Source organism: Serinus canaria, chromosome 2, assembly GCF_022539315.1.
Source record: "Serinus canaria isolate serCan28SL12 chromosome 2, serCan2020, whole genome shotgun sequence".
NCBI classification, from domain to species: domain Eukaryota; kingdom Metazoa; phylum Chordata; class Aves; order Passeriformes; family Fringillidae; genus Serinus; species Serinus canaria.
Window position 1 is genome coordinate 124,639,600 of NC_066315.1, and position 22,428 is coordinate 124,662,027.

Below are 22,428 nucleotides of genomic sequence, written 5' to 3' on the forward strand. Positions count from 1 at the left end.
TATTAAATGTCTAATATTAGTATACTGGAAAGGGATATTCTTTTATTTACATGGTAAGGTTACTTTTTATGTCAATGGGTTTTTTTGACACAAATATTCTATCAATTTACTCAGTACATTTTACTTTTATAATCTCTATCATGAAACTGATTGAATTATGTTGCACATCTTGCATTTCCTTGGGTTTTTTTAGTCTTATAGCAAGGCTGAAAGAATTGCTTGCAGTCATTCTCTACTTGCCCTCTACTTCTTACATTTATTGTAAATATCATTTATAGAGTTTGGTGTGGTCTGGTTTGCCTCAGAGCCATCATTATTCTAAGTTGTTTTTCTGACCACTCCTGAGCACCCTTCATTTCAGGAAAAAGTGTGAAAGGGACACTGATGAGCAACTTGATTTTGTCTTCTAGTGCAAGAATCTTATTGAGGTCATTCCTCCCACTCGAAAACATTAACATAAACTCAACAAGCTCTGTGCCAAACAACCATTACCATTCCATTACAATATGCAGGATTTTGCATCAATACTGTAATAGTGTGCCACTGATAGTGTATTATCAATCTTTTTAGACTTTTCATATAATAAAAGTTACTGCAGGTATAGGTATCTTTCTTAATTCAATACTGTCCTAGATTTCCAACAACTTTTTCTTTATATTTTTTTTTTCTTAATGAACTTATGTGTCCATCGTTATTACTGATCTGTAAGAGACTAAAGACAGTCCAGAAAACAGGAAGCAAACCTAATCAAGTATTTTCTGACACTTTAGTCTTACATTCAGTTGAGGTTACAACCCCTACATTACTCTATACTCTGAATGAAAAACAAATATGCTTATGGAACATAATTTTTCTATGACTATGTTATATTAAGACTATATGGTGTGATATTTCTTTTGAATCAAAAAGTGATTCTTTTTCTACAGAAATGTAGCCTCCTGATGTTTTTGACTATTTTTCTTTATGAGACAATCTATTTTATCTCAGTACAGTGGAATGGACCTAAAATAAATGTTGTTTTGCAGCTCTTCTCCTGACAACAGATTTAGCTTCCATAAAAAATCCCCACAATTCTAGATATGTTTAAACAGAGAGATTTTAAGTCCAGCAGGATATTATTTACACTAATTTCATCAAAGGATGTTGCCAGTGGTCACATTTTGAAACAGCCATTACTGTACAGAAAAAATACAATTTAGTTTCAGATTCTTACTTGAACAGTACAAAGTTTGTTTGTGTTGAGAATTTAAATAGTATTCTCAATTACATTAAAAATCTTAAAAGGTACAAATACAAAGCTACAGCAGACCCAGTGATTCAATTTGAACCTTTTGTTTGTTTGTTTGTTTTCTTTCAATGATAGATCTCCGTGTCAAATAACTAATATCACAGGAATAATTTTTTTTAAAGTCTGTTGATGGAAGGCAGCACATGCAGGTCTCCATTTTTAAATTATGGTGTTTTAAACATCTATGGGACAAAACCGATTGCAATTAAATTATTAATTGCAATCAGTTTTGTCCCATAGATGTTTAAAACACCATAATTTAAAAATGTCCCATTATTAAATTATTAATTTAATAATGTCCCATTATTAAATTATTATTAAATGCTCAGAGAGGCTGGGAAAGGCAGACAAAGGTTTAGGTTTGCCCTTTCATATGATTCAGAGTATGATTGTGCAGCACTTCATAGCTTTAGAGAGGGGGGAAAATGAAGGAGAAAAAGATATTTCAGGTCCTTAGCAGCAGGAAAATCTTTTGCTTCTGTTTATTTTGAAATAAATCACAGATAAAGGAAAAGAAATATATAAAATACAACTGGCATCTTGATTTCTTCATTCAGTATTATTATTCCTAACCTGTGGGGTAACTCCAATAATAACTAGGACACCTAAACTTTGCTTTTTTAAATCTTCCTATTCATTTTTAAAAAAATACTGCTTATTCCCCTAAAGAAGGGGACTGGGGCAGGCTTTGCCTCTCAGATCACCACTATATGATAAATCTTACATTTTTCTCATGATGGCTTGCTTTTATTCACCATTAGTTTTTAAATTATGGCGTTGACACAGATCCATTTAGAAGTAGGTCCTATGTAAAGATTAGCACTTGTCTTTGTAACAATATTCCCTCAAGTTATCCCTTAAACTTATACAGTATTTCCTCAGGGTTTTTTTCCTCTGTTAAGAGGATGTGAGTCCAGCTTATACACATCTGCACAGGAGCTGCATCCTTCTTCCTATCTCAGTACTCTTCCTCTTGCATAAGGTGATATATGGCATCACATGAATGATGTTGTTTTCTTCCACAAAAGCCCAGACACCATAATCACATTCATCCTCAGAGATAGCAAAATTTGGAGAATAGGCTGTTCACTTATTATTGTTGGGGCTTTCTCCTGGTGCATAATTTTCTTTCTTAGTTTTTCCTTCTGCTATGAAGCCTGAAGCAATATACTATAGATAAAGTATCAAACTGCAAACTTATCTCTTTTTTTTCATGGTTTTTAATCACTGTTTATACCACAGTAGAACAGACAACATATCTACAATCTACAATGGCATTAAAATTATTATGACTCCTTCTTATTCAATGGAAATAATTATGACTCCTTTCTTTTCCGAGAATTTTGGCTACTAATACAAATGAAAAATCTTTGGCTTAGAAATCAAAAAGTAAATTCCTAAAAGATCCAGAGTATTGATGGGTTTGCCTGCAGGCAAACAGAAATAGTAGGTTTAGTCACACATTTGCTTTAAATCTTGACAGCCTGAGGCCTGTTCCTATCCCTTATTGCATGTGAGATTTCTACGCTTTATTACTGCATGGATTCTTGCATTTAATTTAAGAAATAATCACTTTGGACTCAACATGTTGTCTTCCATATGAAGATGATGTCTTCTGTAGGTATTCTGCTGCGTTTCAGTTAGGCTAAAAAGTCTAGTGCCTTCAACATATTAAAAAAAATTGGAAACTGACAACATGATGTTTTTCTACATTTGAGTTTTATTGAAGAAGGCATCATAGAGACAGTGTCAAGAGTTGCAGACAGTGCTGTTCAGAAACTGTCCTATTAAGTCTTGGGTTCATGACAGAGAATAGAGAAGGGCCTGTCTTGGCATTGCAAATGAGCAGAGGAATTCTTAATTTTCAGGAATTTAGTAAACCCTTAATTGCTGCAGCAATCAGAGATGCAGAACGCTGTGCTTCAGAGAGCCACTTAGTGGACTTGCAATTAGGCATTGGTTCTCACTTAATGTAACACCTCTAATTATATAGAAGGCTGTAATTTGGTCTGGGAGCTGCTGGTGTACTGCAAGGGCACCATTTAAGTGGCTTACAGAGAGCAACAGAAATATGATGCTGGGTTATAAATTTAGTACTCTGTGAATAAATAAGGAAGGTTGGATAAGCAAGAGACTGTAACACATTTTAAAGTCTTATGGATTATATTAGAAGAAGAAATTTAAAGTATACTTAATTTGAAAGAAAACGAATTGTTAAGTAAAATTATAAATAGCCTGGAAGGCTGTGTGAAACACAGAGGGACAATAGCAGCACATTATTATGCAGTGAATTATAAAAATAAAACTACCATTAAGCTTTATTTCTTGGTGAAGTCTGTTAGTCTTGGAGCATACTGTCTAAAAATATGTTATCCACCCTACCAGAGCTGATACTTAGGGCTGTTAATTCATAACGTCAAATGTAATTTTATTTTTAAAGCAGAGGGTCCAAATTGCATGCCTTTTTGGTATTGCATGCTAGTATTCCCAAAATTTCTGGCAAAAGCATTGGCTATTTTATTTTAAAAGTAAAAGATGAATTCATAATCATATGTGATTTGAGTCCTAAAAAATGAACATTTTCTAATACCTATTGGCATAAAAATGTATGTTGCATTTTTCAGTTTTGCTTGAGTGAGATTATTCTAGGAAGCAGCATGACAAGCTTGAATCCTTCATTGTTGGAGAAGTGACCCTCCTGGTACTGCTTTAAAGTGTTAGCATTGTCATTGAAGGAAAAAGGATATTAAGCCTCTACCCTTGGGATCCCCAAAGGCACTGCCTGCATTAACCTTCATCTATTTGTGACTGCAAATAGCCATGCAGCAAAGTAGTATTGATTGTGTGCATTAGATCAGTCAACACTGTTTTGTCCAGCCCACCCTGAAGAAGACATTCTGGATGGTTTCAGATCAGTACATATTGACCTGAGTGCTCTTACTCTGCTTTACAGCAGAAGAGGGTCAGGTGAAATCAGCTTCATGCAAAGAATGATTAAGCCTGTAAGGAAGAGATCTCTAAGGGACACTACTTAGAACATTATATTTTTCTCAAAAATCTGTCTTTTTTTTTGGAGCATAGATTTTTGCAAAATTAAGCAACTAGTAAAAATCATGGGAAAAAGCTGAGAAAAATTGACAGTGGCTGTTGTCAATTTTTTGACAGTGGAGTTGTTTTCCTTCTTCAGGTTTTGTTTCCTTTGCTTTCTTTAACAAAGGTACTGAATTGAGCATGTTTTGAGATTGGGAAACTTGAAAGAATCTCATTAAGAATTTAAGTGTGAATTGCTTCATGACTGGAAATATCATACAGCAATGCATGGGTTAAACACAGTTTAGCTTATAACTCTCTTTGGCAACAGAAGACTTCTCTTGGGTGGCATGGGAGGAAACTGGAACCCATTTTTATCTAAGAAGGTTTTCAAATGCAGAATCTGAATGAATCTTACTCCAAATCACAATTTAATTTTCCTCAGACATGCTACCAGGATTTAGTCAACTATGAGACTCCGTGCCACTGTTCATGTTATCTCTGCAAGTTTTGGATCCATAAAAAAAGATGCAGCAAAATCTAACCTGTAAAATCAGATAGGATACAGCTTTTAAATTACTTAGAGCTTTTAGGTTTCCCTGTCTTCTTGCTGCCTAAAATTTAGGCCACACATATAAGAAAATTATGGGAAACTACTTCATTTTTTCCTTTATTCCCCTGAGTTCTCCATGTCACCCTTTCCTACCACATCCCCAAAACCCTTCCATCCTGTGTTATAACAGTAATGCATTCAGTATACACTATGACAATGTACATTTCTATTGGTATATCAAAACCAACTTTTGCATATGCTAGCTTAAGTCTCATCCTAGCCTCTTGCTGCTGTGAGATCTAGCACAGGGAAGAGGCAGTCTCTGTGAAGCACTTCCTCCCTGTACATAAAGATACCTTTTATTCAGTTTTTCAACTGTCAAACTTCAAAGATAACCCCAAACAGGTTATTAATTACATTCTACTGACTAGTGGAGAAAAGGTTATCTATCCTAGCTACCCATGGGGTAAAAAAATCCTACAGGCTCCTGAAGCTTGTACTTATGACAAGAATTTCATGTTTATAAATGATGTAAGATACACATTTTGCTAGGAAACTTGCTAAATTTGGTCATCTGTTATGTACATCTGATACATCTAGTACATATGCTACAGATCAGTACAGGCTGATATCAGGTATTATTGACAGCATCCTGTGCTAAGTGTTCCCTCAAAGTTTTTTCCTACAGATAGTGCCATGGCACTACACTGTCCTGAGGTTAGGTGCTAAGTAGAACTGGCTACATAAAATGCACTGTATCAATATTCAGTATATTTGCAGATTTTTAAAAATTTTAATTTAATTTTATTTATTTTAATTTAATTTAATTTAATTATTAAAAAACCTTGCACATACTTGCTGTTGTCCAGACATATAAAATGCTTAAAAAATCTTGTTATATATATATATATACATACACTGGGACAAAATTCCATTTCTTCCACTTCAAAATGCTGACAAGACTAAAGGCACCTCCATCTTGCAGCATACTAAATGCAGAGCAAGTGCATGAATGCAAACCAAACTCAAAAGTGAGCAGAAGCATTCCTAGACAGAAAATCAAGCTGTCCTGCTGGGACAAACTATAATTTCAATTTTCTCTATCACAAAAAATTAAGCTGTGTAAGATCCATATCACCTACAGATGTCTTGGGAAGTTAGCTTCTGCTGGTACTACTTTTTCCTCATGGACTTGGAGAAAAGCTGGTGCTTCAAGAAGTGATCCAAGTTATTCTCAATCTTAAATAATTATCCAAGTCAAAAAAGTCACAAAATATTATTAAAAAATGTATCTTTTTTAATCAGTCAGAATGTGTAATGTGTTGTGATACTTTCAAAAGGGACTAAATATGTATTATACATCTATTAAGGATTATGTATAGATCTGCATAGAGAGAGGCTGGTAGCCAAAGGGATAATCTTGTTTGATAATCTGTTTATCCCTAGAGTGCTTCCTAGTGTAGCAGCTTTCTTATTGAAGAAATTCTTCAGTAATTAGTAAAATTTAGTTTTAGTACACTTGAATATTTCAGTCGTGAACTTTGATTAACTATGATCTGAGACTAGAAGAGAGGAAGCATGTGCTGATTAAAGGACACTACTCAATCAGCTCTGAGGAAAGATGTTTTAATACATCCCTATAACTAGCAGTCCTGTTACTCAGTTCTTCCTCTTTTAACAAGTTTTTTTGCAATACCCAGCCAGTTTTTCTTCCTTTCATATATGTATAAAATAGTTCTTGTTCTCAAATTCTCACTCTGCTATTCTTTTTTGAATTTCATCATACTGAATTCATACTAATTCTTCAATTTATATTAAAAAATCATATTTAATTCTCTTCACTGGAAGATTAAAAAACAGCTTTTGGTACCTATTTTACATGCAGTAACCTTTTTGTTAAAATTCTTTATGCACACCAATGTTAAATGAATCATAACACTGAGTGTTCCTATTATTTAATGTGGCTCTCTTTCCCATTTACATAATTCTTTGTTCATGGTCATGCTGGAGATAGATTTCATTTTCTCATCTTGATTATGAGACTCTCAGGCAATATCAAGAGCTTTAAAAATGAGACTAAGTCTTACCTATCATCTGTCTTATCCTTTATCCACCAAGCATCAAAGGATGCAGTTTGCACAGAGAAATGACAGTTTGAGCTCACAGTATGTTAGTTTCCACCCATGGCTTAAGTGATGTATTTATTTTATGCTAGAATCTTTATATTTCAATAAATAACAAAAGCACTTAGGTCTGTCGACCTAAGTGCTAATACAACCTCTTGAGGTACAGCAAAAACTAATACACAGTATATGACATTATGCAATGTTCATGAAAACAACAGTTGGTTGCTGGTTTTTTTTTTTTCTAATCTGAGTTATCAATTGCAATGTCAACCACCAGATGGGAGCAGAACTTATTAAAGTTGTTAGGGACAATTGTAAAAATTGACATAAACATGTAAATTATTCTTCCATTCCCTCTGCTTCTGAAACACTTCTAATAGATTAGATCTTCTATATAGTCATTCTACCATTTAGTTGTTCCAGAATATGACAGAGTTTCTTGATAAAAATTGTCAACATTTATAAAAATATTTATGGAAGCTTCAGAAGACAAAATGAGCTTCTTATCATATTCTATTTGACAATAGTTGCTGACAATATCCAGGAAAATTATCTTGGATTGAAATTAAGTCACAGAAAGGAAGGATGACGTGGTATTCATCGACAATTGTTCTTTCAGACTCAATAGATAGTGAAAGTTATATGAAATTATATTTATTCTTTAAATTAAGAAATGCTTGTGTTAGGCTTGCTTGCATTGAATAGAAATATTAGGAGGTAGCAAAGTTTATAATGCACATGCTTTAAAAAAAATAGATAACATATAACACTGCTTTAAAAGTTCTGAAGAAAGATGGGTTTTGATCACTTCAAACCACAAACTCAACATTCAGAGAAAAATGCATCCATGTTTGATTATGTGAATGGAAACTTAAGTTTCTCTTGAAAGGTCCCTTGAGTTGTTCTCATCATTTTAAAATTTAATGCATTGAAAAACAGGGTGAGCCATAAATCTAAATATTCTGTCACTATGCATATTTCTGTTAAATCTTTGGTCCTGCTAATTCTTTGGTTCCTAAAGCTGCACAGTGCAAAACAGACATACTTGACAGGCAAATAAGTCAGCCACATCAGTCAGTCTAAATATGCATTAACACTATACTGAAGTCCAAAATGCTTTACAGTTGTCCTGACCTTCCTATCTGGCTTGAATAAAAACGTTCCCAACCCCCTTGAAAACTGCAGTCACTATTCATGCATTTCATAGTCAAACAGAAAATGTGTGATGTCAGCTACACAGTCAGCTAATCTTCCTCAAGAATTTTGATATGAAGGTTGTAACCTAAAATGATGACTCATCTGAAAAGATATTAGTTCCTGACCCCTTTCTCTGATTCAGGGCAGATGGTTTTGTTTCTTCAGCAAGTCAGAATAAGAATCCTAACAAATTCATTAAATTCCACGTGTTTTTCCTACTAAGTGCTTAAAGATGAAATTATATGACCACCACGAGGAAGAATATATTGATTCATAATTAATTACCTTGGAGAATCCTTGGCTAAAATCCATTTGCTTGTGTACTGCACTGACATTGTTAGAAATGTTATTCACTTTGTCCTGTACACAGTTTTGGGAAGGAGAGGAGAGGATTCTTTAACAAGTAATTATACAGATTTATGTATCTTGGGTCAGGCCTCAAATGCAGAAAAATTCTTGCCTATAATCTTAATAGGACAATTACTTAAGAAAATAGAATTTTCTTTGGGATCTTGCTGTCATTCCATGATTTGTTTACGAGTCAAAGAGGAATTCACACACCCTTATTCTAGTCACATTTTCCTGTATGTTTGCCTGCAAACTTTGAAAATTTGTCCATCTGGATGTTCAGTCCATGTTAAAGATGGAATTTAGATAATTGCCATTTATATAAGAAACCTTAGCAGTAAAGAAAATCATAAAATGCACAATTGGGTTAATGAGACCTTGTAAAATATCTCTCCAAGACAGGGTGCAGGGGGAATAACATTAAATGGGAAATTTGTAGGGTCTTTATTTTAAACACAGGGTGACAGGACTGTAGCATATCAATGGGGAGTAATCAATTGCCTAGGCCTGTTCAGTTTACAGTGACTGGTTGAACTGAGAAACTTAGTGTAAAAATTCTTTTTCCTCCTGCAGAACTTATCTATGATATGTAGATAAGGGAAATCTTAGCTCAGAAAATCTTAGCTGAGAATCAAAGTGGAACACCACCTCAGTCTGCCATGTCCCAGTCATGCTATTGATTAGCCTCCCTCCCTCCTATTCAAATTGATATATTACCTTGGCATATTGACAAACTGATCTTTTCTGATGGGAAATTAATTTCAGGAGAGAAAGGAAAACTCTCAATCTCTTCTTCTTCACTACCACTCCTACAAAATTAAAACATGATTCCCTTTGTTTACTGTCTACTTAGTATTTCTTGGACACAAAAATATATTTTTGCAAAGAAGACATCTGCTTTAAGATTTTTCCTGGAGGTGTATGACAGCCCTTCTCAAACTTATCAGAATTAGTCTTTTTGAAAAATCATAGCTAATTTTTCAAGAATTCCTCAAAACTCTGGAAAAGTCAGTGTACATGAGGTTCAAAAGAAAGGCAAAAAGTGTTTTTATTGACAAATGTCACCAATAAAGATTATATAAGATGTTATTTCATATTGTGTTGCAGTTTTAAACCTTTATATTAATTTGCCATGTACTGAATTACCAAACAAAGCCCAACAGATAATTGTGTTCTTTACTATGAGGAACACTTGAGCTAATTAAAAGTAATTCAGCAAATTATCTAAAGTCATTTAGTCAAATATAAAGAGAGGTCAAACCCAGGGCAACACTATTTAAATCAAATTGAATTCCAGCTTGAGAACAGACTTCAAATAGATTTTTAATTGCAGTATTTTTTCCACAGGGCATTCTATCACACATACTTTGTTTTCAAGTAAAATCCACCAGAATATCCTCCATCAGGGTAGTGCTATGTCTCCCTTGATTACAAAATTTCTGTATTATGAAGTATGTAAGTAAGTTCTAGGGCTTTCCTTCTTCAGTCATCTTGCTTATAGTTAACCTCTCCAGCCAAACACTGAGTGCTTCCTCTGGATAATTCATTTCATTAGGCAGAAAAAGAGGAAACCAAAACATGACACTAGTGCACAGAACCTGCAGAAGGGTGAAGCCTTCCATGAAGGGCCCTGTCATTTTATTGCTCTCTGTCAGCACTGCCTGAGCACAGAGAGTGCCAAGTTCAAATTTTCTTGGGACTGCCCCAACCACAAGGACGTGCAGTTTTGGCTTCTACTGTGCTTCCAGGTATAGATGCAAAGCCCATCAGTGTTTCCTCTTCTATTCTTCTAGTTCCATGTGAATGTCAACCCAAGAAAGAAATGGAAGGGTGAGCTATGATCATTTGGATGACAGAAAAGGGACTGGGTTTTCAATGTTTTGGATTTTAGATGATGATAATAATTAAACTGGTCTACTGGTTTGTGAGTTTTTTTGCACAAATCTTTTCCGGATGAATAATAACTGCTACAGTACTCAGTTTTTTTACAAAGAGGACTTTCATGAAAATTTTTCCTTAAAACATTTATTATTTAAAGTACCTTTAGTAAAGAAACTTTATTATCAATTACCATTTACAACTAATGGTAATTGATTAAAACTAATTATATTACAAATATTTTATTTTGGGTCTAAATTGGCTTCAGATTCATAAACTAAATGTTCAGTTCCACTTATGATACCCTTTGCTGCATTAGAAACCCTTTTATTAAAGGCTACAAAGAGATACTAATGATATGGGCATTTATTTTCTGCTCTTCCCAACACAGTTTGTTCAGTGGGAATCATCACAACGGAACATTTTTTGCACATCGTGCAACCACTCAAAATTACTTAGTTGTAAATATGCTTTAAATATGTTTCTAAAGGATCCTAAAATCTCATGCTAATGGTCCTATCAAGCAGCTGATATCAGTAAACTCACTGAAGGCAGAACACACTAAAAAAGTAAGGGCAACTAGCTGCAGATACCAGAGCAGGAACACTGCCTGACAATGCAGATGAGGACTCTTGCATCTGCCCTGGCTGGATGGAAACTCCCAGAAGAGGCTCCTGCCAGTGTGCAGGTGCTGCATCTCCTCACAGCCACAGCAGGGAGTGAGAGAGCACTTTGAACTGCTGGGCTTAGAACTGAGCAGGATTCTGATCTACCAAACCAATGACACCCAGATCCAGCACAAGGCACACTCTGGCAAATGGGACAGAAGTTCTCATAAGGACAAAGTGATCATGTCATATCAGCATAGGATGCTGGAAACCAACCAAAAAAAAGGCAACAAAAAGAGCAAAGTATTTCTAGTTCACTCTAGACATTCCATTCAAATATCTACACAAGTCATCTCAATCTGTGAAATTCAAAGGGCCTAGATATGCTGCTTTTTAAATATTTGATTTCTAGATCAAAGTTCCATTGGGTAAATGGGATTTTTTCCAAGTAAGGGGAAACTAAAGAGGAATACTAAAAGCCCCTACTAAAATGAATCAGGCCCTACTAACAATGCTAAATTGTGTAATTAAATAAACTTGACACTGAGAACAGCTGTTTTAAATTCATTGCATAATTGTTTTTAAATACAATAAATATCTATATTTAAAGCTTTTTTTTATTTACTTGACAGACTTGAATCAAAGGAGCCTTTCCTGTCCGTTGGGTAAGTAAGAATATGTATATTTTCATGGATGCTTATATATTTAACAACCATACAATATAATTTATGAGATTATGTTGAGCATAAACATCTTATTTCAACATTATGGTTATTTACTACACTTTAGCTTATAAAACGCAGGTTTTAGCCAATAAAGTCAGCAGTCATGGGTGTTTTCCTTCTCAAAAAGAAACTAAGTATGTTTTGCCTTTATTGACTAAACAAAACTTACACTAGAATACATATGAGTTAAATGTTGCATTAAAAGGTAGCTGGTTTATTAATTTATTTTCACTGACTTTATTCAGAAACTATTCTAAATCTCATCTATACCACTTGTCTAAACCATGAAAAAGTGATTAATAATATACTTTAAAAAATTGTGATACTCCAATAACAGAAATAAAATCAAATTGATGAAATAGAAAAAAAATCACATTTCAGTCTGGTTATAAATCACTGAACTGATTTGCATATTTCAGCCATAGCCTTCATAGTGTCAGTCATTTAAACAATTATATGTTCTCTATATTAACATAACTCCTCATACTAAAAAAAAAAAAAATTAAAATGTGTCATATTCTAAAAAGTATCAGTCTTTTAAAAAATGCAGACTAATATACGTATTAGCAATAATTACCTGTATTTTACTTCTGAGTGGCAATTTCACTTTTCATGCACAGTTTTCCTTTCAGCTTCTTTCTTTAAAGCCTTCCAAAGTGTCCTAACATTCTCCCTCCCTGTTTTCCTTCAGAAGTCTTTTTTATGTGTCTTTACTCTCATCTTCCTTTGTTCACACCATACTTTGTGTTAACGAGAATATAAAATGCAGACAAAAGATCCCATACAAAATATCCTTTCAAGGGTTAGCTCTACCGTGTAATTATCAGTGACTTCCAAATTGTTGTACTAACTGCAGAACTAGAAGTCAACTTCTAACTCTGAAGTGCAGAGTAAAGTTAACAAGCAAGAAAGTGTGTAAATTATGATCAAAAGAACTCCACAAATTAGCATAAACAGGACAGAGATACATCTTGGTTTCTGTAGCATAAAGTAACTCTGGTTCATTTGAGTACATTTTGGATTAATTGCTTGTTGTTTCTACTCTCTACCAGCTCAAAATTATTGGAAGATATTTGGAGGATACACTGCTTTTGTTTTGCATGCTTTGAAATGTCCAAATTTACTATCAAATTCGGTTCCTTCTGTTAATAACTATGATTACTCCAATTTGTAACTTATCCTATTAAGTTGGCTTTTTGGGGCCTCCACTCTCATAATAAAGTGATTATTTGAAAATATCAACTTTAAGATTAAAAAAAAGAAGTTGCATGCCATTTTCGTTGAGAAGCAGTCCTAAGTACAACAGCAAACATATAAAAATACAATGCTAGTGGTTACATTATTTGCCACAAAATAGTAAACACTATTTCTTATCATGATCTGAAGAGCCATGCTGGCAATTTTAGCTTATTTGGCTAGGAGGAAGTATTGTGTTTTGGCTTTGGGTTTGTTTCCATATGAGCAGATTGGTGGCCACTATGTAAATGCACATTATGTCCACATATTTATTGTATATGACTTTGCCTCTAAAACTGATTCCTCTTGGGAATCCTAATCTGCACAAATAGACTCAGCTTTTTTCCAGAACATTTCAGAAGTTTGTAATGTACTCAAGTTCTTTTACCCAAGTTCATAATAATGAAGATAGAGAAAATCTTTCAAAATTATTCCCTGTGTGCTGCTTTGGCCTTTTACTTCTGTATTTCCTCCACCCCCAAAGAGGGCATCAGAGGTTTAGGTGTCCTAAGGAGGGGCCCAAACCAACATCCACCTCCTTGGTACCACAGAAAAATGATGCTCCTCCTAGTCCCACAAAAACTGGGGAAGTTCTTTTATACGGAGAATGAGTTCTTGTGCCAGGATCTGTATCTGAAGTTTTAGCCCAGACAGCTGCAACCACCAGGCTTTTAAAATACAGCAGTGTTTGCAGACGAAGTGCTGACTTAACCACTATTAAACAAACACATGGGTGCCCTTAATGGCTCTTGCTGCCAGAGTTTGTCAAGACACCAATCTAAATTACTTTTGGCTGCCTCCAGATGGCTTGATCCTGCACACCAGCCTCCCATTCATCTATCTTCTGTAACAGAGATTTGTTTCCACATTCTCATTATGCTGCCTGCAGAACCTAATTGAGCTTTTTCATTTTGCTGTGCCTAAGCACACGACTTCTTGGTGTTTTTCCATTGCTAATTGTTTTGGCAGGGGAAGGGAACATGAAGTGTGGCAACCTAAGACCTCAAGTCTGCCACAGGTTTTTGATCTCTGTGTGTATGTGCAGGGCTGCAATGGTCCCATAAGAGATCCCACAAAAGGAAATTGGTTGATAAAATATTGCAAATTTCCCCACCCTCAGAAAGCAGACAGAGAGAAACAGAACCCAGCTCTTGCTGTTGCTCTTCGTGTCTCAAATGCAGGGAGAGAACTCCTCCTGTACTCCCTTGGTAAAGACAGTTCCATTTATCATTCTTTCTATGCAAGGTGCATGGCAAAGAAGAAAAACCCGCTCTTCTTTACTCCATGTGCAAGGCAGGGGCGTAATTTGGCACTGAAGCCATAGTAACATCTTTAATGAAAGTCTCTAATGGTAGCATTCAGGTACAAAAATTCATCAAGAATACTGTCAGTTCAGATAAGAGTAACTGAATGCAATACTGTGATTTTGGGCTAAAATACGAAATTGAATTTGCTGTTTGTGTTGCCTTCCTTTGCCTCTTAGTGATGAAGATAAAATCCTTAGGGAAGGCTGAGATATTTGTTAGTGCAGACTGCTGAGTGACAGCCTGTTAGGGCATAGGATAATCCTCTCCAGAAATGTTATTTCCACACTTTTGGGGGTTTGTGCTCATATTCAACATAAGACCAAGAGGTGTCTGGACTTTCTTTCCTTTTCAAGTTATATAGCATTTATGTTCATGCAGGTTTAGTACAAAAAAGAAGTCATGCAAATGCTCAGAGTGCCTGGAAGACTTAAATATCAGAAGCAGGAATTTTGGTAAATATCCTCCACTAAAAATGTATCAAATTAACTTAATGCAGAAAAGTGTGAAAGGTTCAGACTTAAAAAGACAAGGCAGGTCAAGAGTCTTGATAAAAATATATGGATACTGCAAAATAGACAGTGCAAAAACAGCTGAGTGCCACTCATATTAAGTTCATCCTGCTTTGGGCAAAGGATGTATTATATTGTAAAAGCAATATATATTTAAAATACCAACATCTTTTAATTACCCACATCAGCTCTCCATATTAGGAAATTTCCTAACAGTTAAGATGCATAATTATTACCTCAACAAAACAGTTATCATTCTCTCTAAATAATTAGAATGGTTATCTAATTACTAACCACCAGCTATTTCTTGGCAGCTGATTTATCATAACTATCTGCATTTAAGAGTTTAGCACCTGATAAATTTCAGCTAATACCACATGCAGGTTTGTAACTGGTCATAGGTCTGAGCCTCAAAATTAAAATCTCATTTTGTAAGACACAGACAATGCAGCATGTTTTAAGGCCTGTAATAGTATTATATGGTGAATAGAGGCCATAATTATTTTGTAATTGTGTTTCACAATAAACTCTTTGAATTAATTATTTCTGGTTTCTTACTATAATTGTAACTTCCATAATAACAGGTGATCAATATAACTTCAACACTTGCAGAGGCAGAAAATTTCATCATAGCAACTAATAATTTTGTCAAACCTGCAAAAATATTTTTTTTCTCTGTCAGATATCATTTACTAATATGTCCCATATTGCTGAATTCAGACGAGACAGGGAGAGAGAGAGAGAAACAACTGTTTTTTTTTCTGAGTCTCCTGAAAACAGATTCATTTACTGTCAGCTGCAGAGAATGAGCTTGTTTCTGGATAAACAGGCAATAGTTCTTCAAAGAGATGGTCTTTTAAAATGTATGTGTTACATACATCTGGTTATCATCTGAGATTCAAACTATTCTCCGATTTTTTTGAATATTTTTCTTCTTTTTATTTTGATTGATTGTTTCCTATAGCAGTGTAATATTAGGTGGAAAGCCCAGAGGGAAATATAAGTGCAAATAATGCATTGTATGGAATTTTTTAATGCTGAATAGTTTTCTGTCATGGAAGAAAGAAGAGAGATACAGGTAAAATTAGCACTAGTTAATGCATTTTTTTACATTCTTGATGAAAACACTAAAAGTCTACTCTACTACTGGAGTAGTAGTATAAACTACTACTTTCCTCACCAAGGTCCTCTTGGTATAGTAAAGTATATGACAGTAGAAAATACTGAAAAGCCATGCTTTTTTCCAAATAATATCTTAATCACAGTCACTTTCAAACAGAGGTACTCAATTCTGCAAGAGACAGAATAATTTTGGTCGGCTCAGGTTCTCAGAAGAACTTGGAAATGGTTCTGAAATGGAAAAAGTAAATTTTATTAATTTTCTTCCATAAGAATAGTTCTAAGATACATCAAATAATTCAAATTTCTTACTCACATTTCTTCCTTTTGCTTAGTAGTATTTTCTTTCCTGCAAGGCCATTTTGCAGATCTATAGGAAATTCTGCTCTCATCCATTGGTTTGAGGGATCCTGTTCTGCAGAAGTGAGATAGTTTAAATAAAAACCTAGTGTTTGCAGGGTCTGTTATGATAATACTCAGTCCACTTCCCAAATACACAAGTTTTTTTAGTTCACAGTCAGTTTTTGTGGGGGTTTGGTTTGTTGTTGATTTTTCAATGGCCAGTAGGTTGTAAGGCACAAAATAGAAAGTAGCCATGGAGCATCATCTGTAAGAAATCCCATCACTTGCTCCTCATCCTGGTTATCAGGTAGCACCGGTGGAAGGAGCAGACACTGTTCCTACTGTTCCTACCCAGCTTCTGAAGAGAGAGAGCTAAGAAAATTATTTTTCATTGGCAGAGTAAAAATAAAAAAAGAGGAGATACTAGACTCATTTTGCTCTGCTATTGTGACCCAAATAAAACTACCAACCAGAATATAATTTGTAATTCTCATTCATATTCAGGCCAGGTATTCAGGAGCTGTTTTCATGAAAATCATGGGAGGACTGAACACACCTGACAATTGTTTAGACCCAGGCAGTAAAAAAATTTCTTATGCTTAAAACCACTTGGGCTTTCTGATTTAGGCAGGGAGTAGCAGATTATCTGCTTTTGCAGAGAGCACCCTTTGAAACAACCAGCTCTTTGATTATGTGTGAGGTTTAGCCTGGAGGCAAGAGGCACATGTCAGGGCTCTGCAAAGGCTCTTTACTGCACGAAACTTTCTGGATAGTTGTACAGAGACTGGAGGGATTTGGGATTTGACAGCACACATGGCTACCTGTGGAAGACACTGAGAATCTATCTATACCATTTAATTTCAGGTAGTAGTACTGACATCCTCCTCTTCCAATTTTCCAAATCCCACAAGGCTTAAGCTTTTCTATAACTGCCCACTTACCATTATCTTAAGACTCTGAAATGGACATGAATACAGCTATTTTATAAATTTATAATTTTTTTTGTTTGATTGAAAGTCTCTCACAAGTGGTTACAAAGCTACAGTAATAACAATGTTGGTCCATTGCTGTGACTGAATATTTCAGTGGTTTTGTGACATTACTCAATGTTTAAAGATTCTAGATTATGTACTTTTCCTACTGATCTGCAATCTAAATCTAATTATTTTATGGTTTCCCTATTTGCCTGATTTTGTCATTGTAGATCACTTCTACTTTTGCACACATAGCAATATATATGTTACATTAAAAAAGACTAATGAATTTAGTAAACAATTGTTATTTCTCTAATTTGTAATTCCTAAATTAACTTTCATTTGCAACAAATTTAAGAGATATTCATCTGAATAAATTATTTTTCCCCTCTATGACCTTAATAATATCAGTAGCAATGTTCTTCATAATTAGGAAAGGCAAGAGCATGAGAGCACTCCTTTTCTCTTCTGGTTATTCTATTTCCCTTTGTCTTTTTTTTACTGTCTGCTATTTCTGTTTTCCAAGACGTCCCTTTCCTTAGCAATTCTTGAAAAATGTATTGTTTAATGATGAACAATTCCTTAGCACTGAATATGTGTACTCTCACCTATGAATCAGATAGCCAGGATGTTTTCTAGAGGAGGGAAAATCATTCGCAAGAGAATGTCTTTGAAGGACGTTCAGGAGGAAATATTCAGGGAGTGTAGGACTGAAATCTGGGAACATAATAGGAAAGTCAAGGGAAAAGGACAAGTCAAAGAAACAAAAAGGGAGATATTGCCTCACAATGAAAGATGGAGGGAGGAGGAAGGACAATATTTGCTGGGCACGTACCCTCACTGTGGAGCCAAAAAATTTACATCTAATTTGCCTTTTTTTTTCCCCCAGACAGCAGTGGCTGACCTACAACTTATAGAAAATAGTGTTTGAAAAGGTCTATGATAGCATTATTCCTATTTCCTGTTTCTGAGGTATCAACAGTACACCTTGCCACAGCAATCTATGCAGGCTTCTGCGAGTATTCAGTATGAATAAGTTCATCGTGGCAGTCACATACAGAAATATCATGAGACCTAGATCCCCACTCAAAACATGTCTGAAAATTGAGACAGTTTTTCATGCTTGTTATGGCTGTTGCATATGAGAGACTTTACTTATTTTCACAAATTTCCAGATCATTACAAAGAAATTTTATCTAAATTTCTTTCTCTGGATAGATATTGAAAGATATATTGAAAGATATAATTTTGAAGTTTTATATTTTGAGTTTCAAATTACCTATAATGCTGTAAAAAATCAGTCAGCCGCTGTCAACCCCTTGCTCTTCTGCCTGTGTTTCTCCAACTACTTTTTGTTCAATAATAACAATTTAAACTCTTCTTAATATCAAGTTCTTAGCACACTAGGCCTTAAACAAATATTTGGAGGGGATGTGATGGTTGATCCCTCTGATTCCATGCTTGAAATCAGTTTGATCTCTTTTACCAGAAACTGAAATTTGATCCATCCAACCTAACATCTTACTTGCACTTGAGCTACAAGAGAAAGATTTGCTTAAAAGAGTAAATGCCAGAAAGAAAGCTAGTGCTGCTGTGTGAACTCTTACTTGACAGTCGGCTTCCTTCTGTTGTAATATAACTGCAGTTCCTTGATAAAGAGATTTCTTCTTTGGAGTTCAACCAACTGTGATCATAGCAATCAGTCAGTGGACTTGCTTCAGAAGTTATTGCTCTATACCAGTCTGTGCATTCATTGCCTTTCTGAGCAGTAAAGTCAGGAGAAAGAGAGGAGGCAGTGCAGAAAGAGGCATATTAGAGAGAAACATTGCTTATGCAGAGCAAATTGGAACTTTCCGGTCTCTCTCTCTCATGTTTGTTAAAGATTTTTAAAAAGACAAAGAGCTTCAGGCTAGGAGCAATTGTCTTTAGTGTTGCTCTGTTAATAGCTTCTTGTGTGATACCAACAAACAAGTACTCACATCTTGTTTTACTGGGTCGTTCAGCTGTGCATTTCCATATTGTAGTACAGCCCTAATTGAAATAAAATCATGATATGTCCTGGTATCAGGCAAGCTTTCACCTAGTAAAACGAACTGGATCATAGATTTGTTTTCTATGAATTTATCTTGGTCTGAGATTTGACCTTGCTTACAAACCACTTTCCAATACCTTGGAATAATGATTTACAGACCATAATTTGAAAAGAAGCATGACTGTATCAGGGGTATTTATGAGTACACTTAATTCTGTTTGGCCCAAACTGGTGTTGATTTCAAAGGCCTTGATTTTGGCTGTTTTGGTTTCAGTCTTTTTGGAGGAAATTTTTGCTTAGTTTTAATTATGAACTATAGCTCAAAAGCACTATGTAGCTATCCATTAAGTTCAAGGATTTTTTTATCTCATGTTCAGGCCAGACTCTTATAATTCTCACCATTCCTCAAGCCAAAGTTCAACTTTTTCTATATCAGCCATAAACACTCTAAGTGTACGCACAAGTTTAACAGGTTATAACAACTTCAATGCTGATGTAGCATTATAAAAAAAAAAAAAAAAGAAAAAAAAAGAAAAATAATTAGGTCATATTCTGCCTTATCAATAGTAAGATAAGAGTTTTATTGCTAAGAGTTTAATTACTGTCCTTCAAATTAAATTTTTAAAGTCTTCAGCTTTGGTTTTGAAATCAAAACTGGACCAGTTTTTCTCAATAAAATTAAATCCTTTACAACATATTAGAGCGTAGTTAAAAGTTGAAGAATAAGCCTTAAAAGTGAAGTAGAAATATCAAAGTGAACCTATCATGCACAACCAGCCACTGACAGTTGACATTGTTATGGTAGTGACTGCTAAAGCATTTGTTTAATTTGAAAGGTATAAACTGATTTCCAGTGAATATAGAGGGTTGTTTTTTTTTCTTTTCAGTTCTCTAATCTTGTATCCAAAAAAAGGAAAAAAAAAAAAAAAAAAAAAAAAAAATCAAAAAAACCCAAACCTTTTGAGCTCTCCACACTTGAATCCTGTAGCCTTTATTCTAAAGAAGAAGGATGGAAAGTTGAATCAGCTGCCATCTTGTAACCAGCAACTTTTATCAAAGATTTTGATAACTGCAGAGATGGATATAAGAAAGCAGTTGTAAGTCCCAACAATTATAAATTTTTGTAGGTAGGCAGAAATGTTTGGGTTAGAAGGGACCTTAAATATCATCTGTTTAAGACTAGTGCCATCCACAACTTCTCTGGGCAACCAATTCCAGTGTCTCACCATCCTCACAGCAAATTTCTTCCTAATCCTAATTTGAATCTGCCCTCTTTCAGTTGGAAGCCATTCCCTCTTGTCCTATCATGTAGTGACACGCCTTTGTCAAAAGTCCCTCTCTTATCCTTCATGTAGGCACCTTTAGGCACTGGAAGTCTGCTTTGAGGTTTTCCCGGGGTCTTTTCTTCTCCAGGTGCAGCAGCCCACAACTCTCATCCTGTCTTCATGAGAAAGGTGTTCCAGCCCTGTGATCATCTTCATGGCTCTCCTCTGGACTTGCTTCAACAGGTCCACATCCTTCTTATGGTGGGAAACAGAGAGCTGGATGCAGTGCTCCACGTGGAGTCTCATGAGAGCAGAACAGAGGGGGAGAATCACCTCCCTCACCTGATGGTCGTGTTCCTTGTGATGAAGCCCAGAATAAGTACACACTGCTGACTCATATAGAGTTTCTTTTCAACCAACACTCTTGATGATTTTTGCCAGAAGCAGTTATTTGTCAAAAATTACCTACTGGATATGGCCTCATTTTCTTGCCATCTAAATGAAGGAACACAAAATAAAGAGAGTTTTCCAGGCAAACTATGAACAACAAATAGTCAAAATGAAAAATTACCAACTTTCAGACTGCATTTCTCACATGAACTATTTGTTCTGAGCTGTTTGAAAGTAGCTAACTGTCTTTGCAGGCCACCAGCCAGGTAATAATTAACATTGACTCCATGAGTCAAGAAGGCAGATCAATCACTTTATTATATTGTACTTATTAAAAACTCATCACCCTTACAGACAGTCCAATACAGACAGATCCAATTGGTCAATCAATCCAAACACCATCACCAGTGGCCAATCAAGAAATCACCCTTTGGTAAACAAATCTCCATAACACATTCCACATGTGCAACACAACAGTGCAGCAAGTGGAGATAAGTATTGTTTATCATTCTTTTCTCTGATCTTCTTACATCCTTCCCCAGGAAAATGCCTGGGGAAGTCGTGTGCCACTCTCTGTAGCGAGAGCTGCTGCCACAGCTAACACCTTCACAGAAATTAGGATCAATATGAAAAGGAGGAAAACTGAAGCATTTCTCAAATAATGTAATTCATACTGCAGATCTTTCTTTTCTTGGTGTACAAATGGGTATGGAATGGAGCTGGAAGCCACATCTTCTGTGACAGTGAAGTTACTGAAAAAAAACTGGAGCTAGTTATTGTGGCTCACAAAGCAGTTTTATTCCAAAGTGTTCCCATTTCTTTAGCAGAGATGGAGGACCCGGAGAGGTATTGAATAAGGCTTTGTGTTCCTGGAAAATAAATCTTTTCACTTGTGTACACATACATACATTAATCATGGTTATACTTTAAATCTGGAATCAAGTATGATTTAATTTCAAGCTGACTTTGTCTAGTTGTCAGTATTTAGGGGTATTTCATGCTCTGGATGACTCTTTATAGGCTATAAAACTAAAACTGTCTTGCTGTGTAGAGCATTCACAGAAAAGTAAAATTCCAGCCATGTGATTGTATAAGGATGAGTAAAGGTAATGTGGTTTTGCTGGGAGGAGGCAAAAATCATGCAAGGGGAGTTCAGCAATAAGGTAACAGGGTAGGAAGGAGGAGTCAGAGAGAGAGAGACCTTAACAGTATTCATTCTTGGAAGAAATGACAGGCCAGCCACAGATAGAACAGAGCAGGCCTGATTTTATGAGACCTTTATTTTACAGTTTTTCTACCTGAGTGCAACAGTAGTCAACCTAGCACTGGTCAAGAGGATACACAGCTGGTTGTGTGATGCACAACTGCCCTTTCCACTCATCTCTGACCAGATTGGAACTGAATCCAGTTCTATGCTTGGTCATAGAAGAATCTCCTTATCAGATCCAATTGCCGTGGAAATTATTACTCAGTGGGTCAGGAGTGAAAGAAGGCTTTTGCA

The 22,428-nt window shown here is 35.3% G+C and overlaps 1 protein-coding gene across 1 annotated transcript in view; it reads left to right on the forward strand.

Annotated features, from left to right (window-relative positions):
• RALYL (RALY RNA binding protein like) overlaps positions 1 to 22,428 on the forward strand; it is a 364,189-nt gene that overhangs the window by 301,435 nt on the left and 40,326 nt on the right. Inside the window, exon 4 of the mRNA XM_050970884.1 lies at positions 11,661 to 11,693. Within this exon, the coding sequence (XP_050826841.1) occupies positions 11,661 to 11,693 (33 nt within the window). The remainder of the gene's footprint in view (positions 1 to 11,660; positions 11,694 to 22,428) is intronic.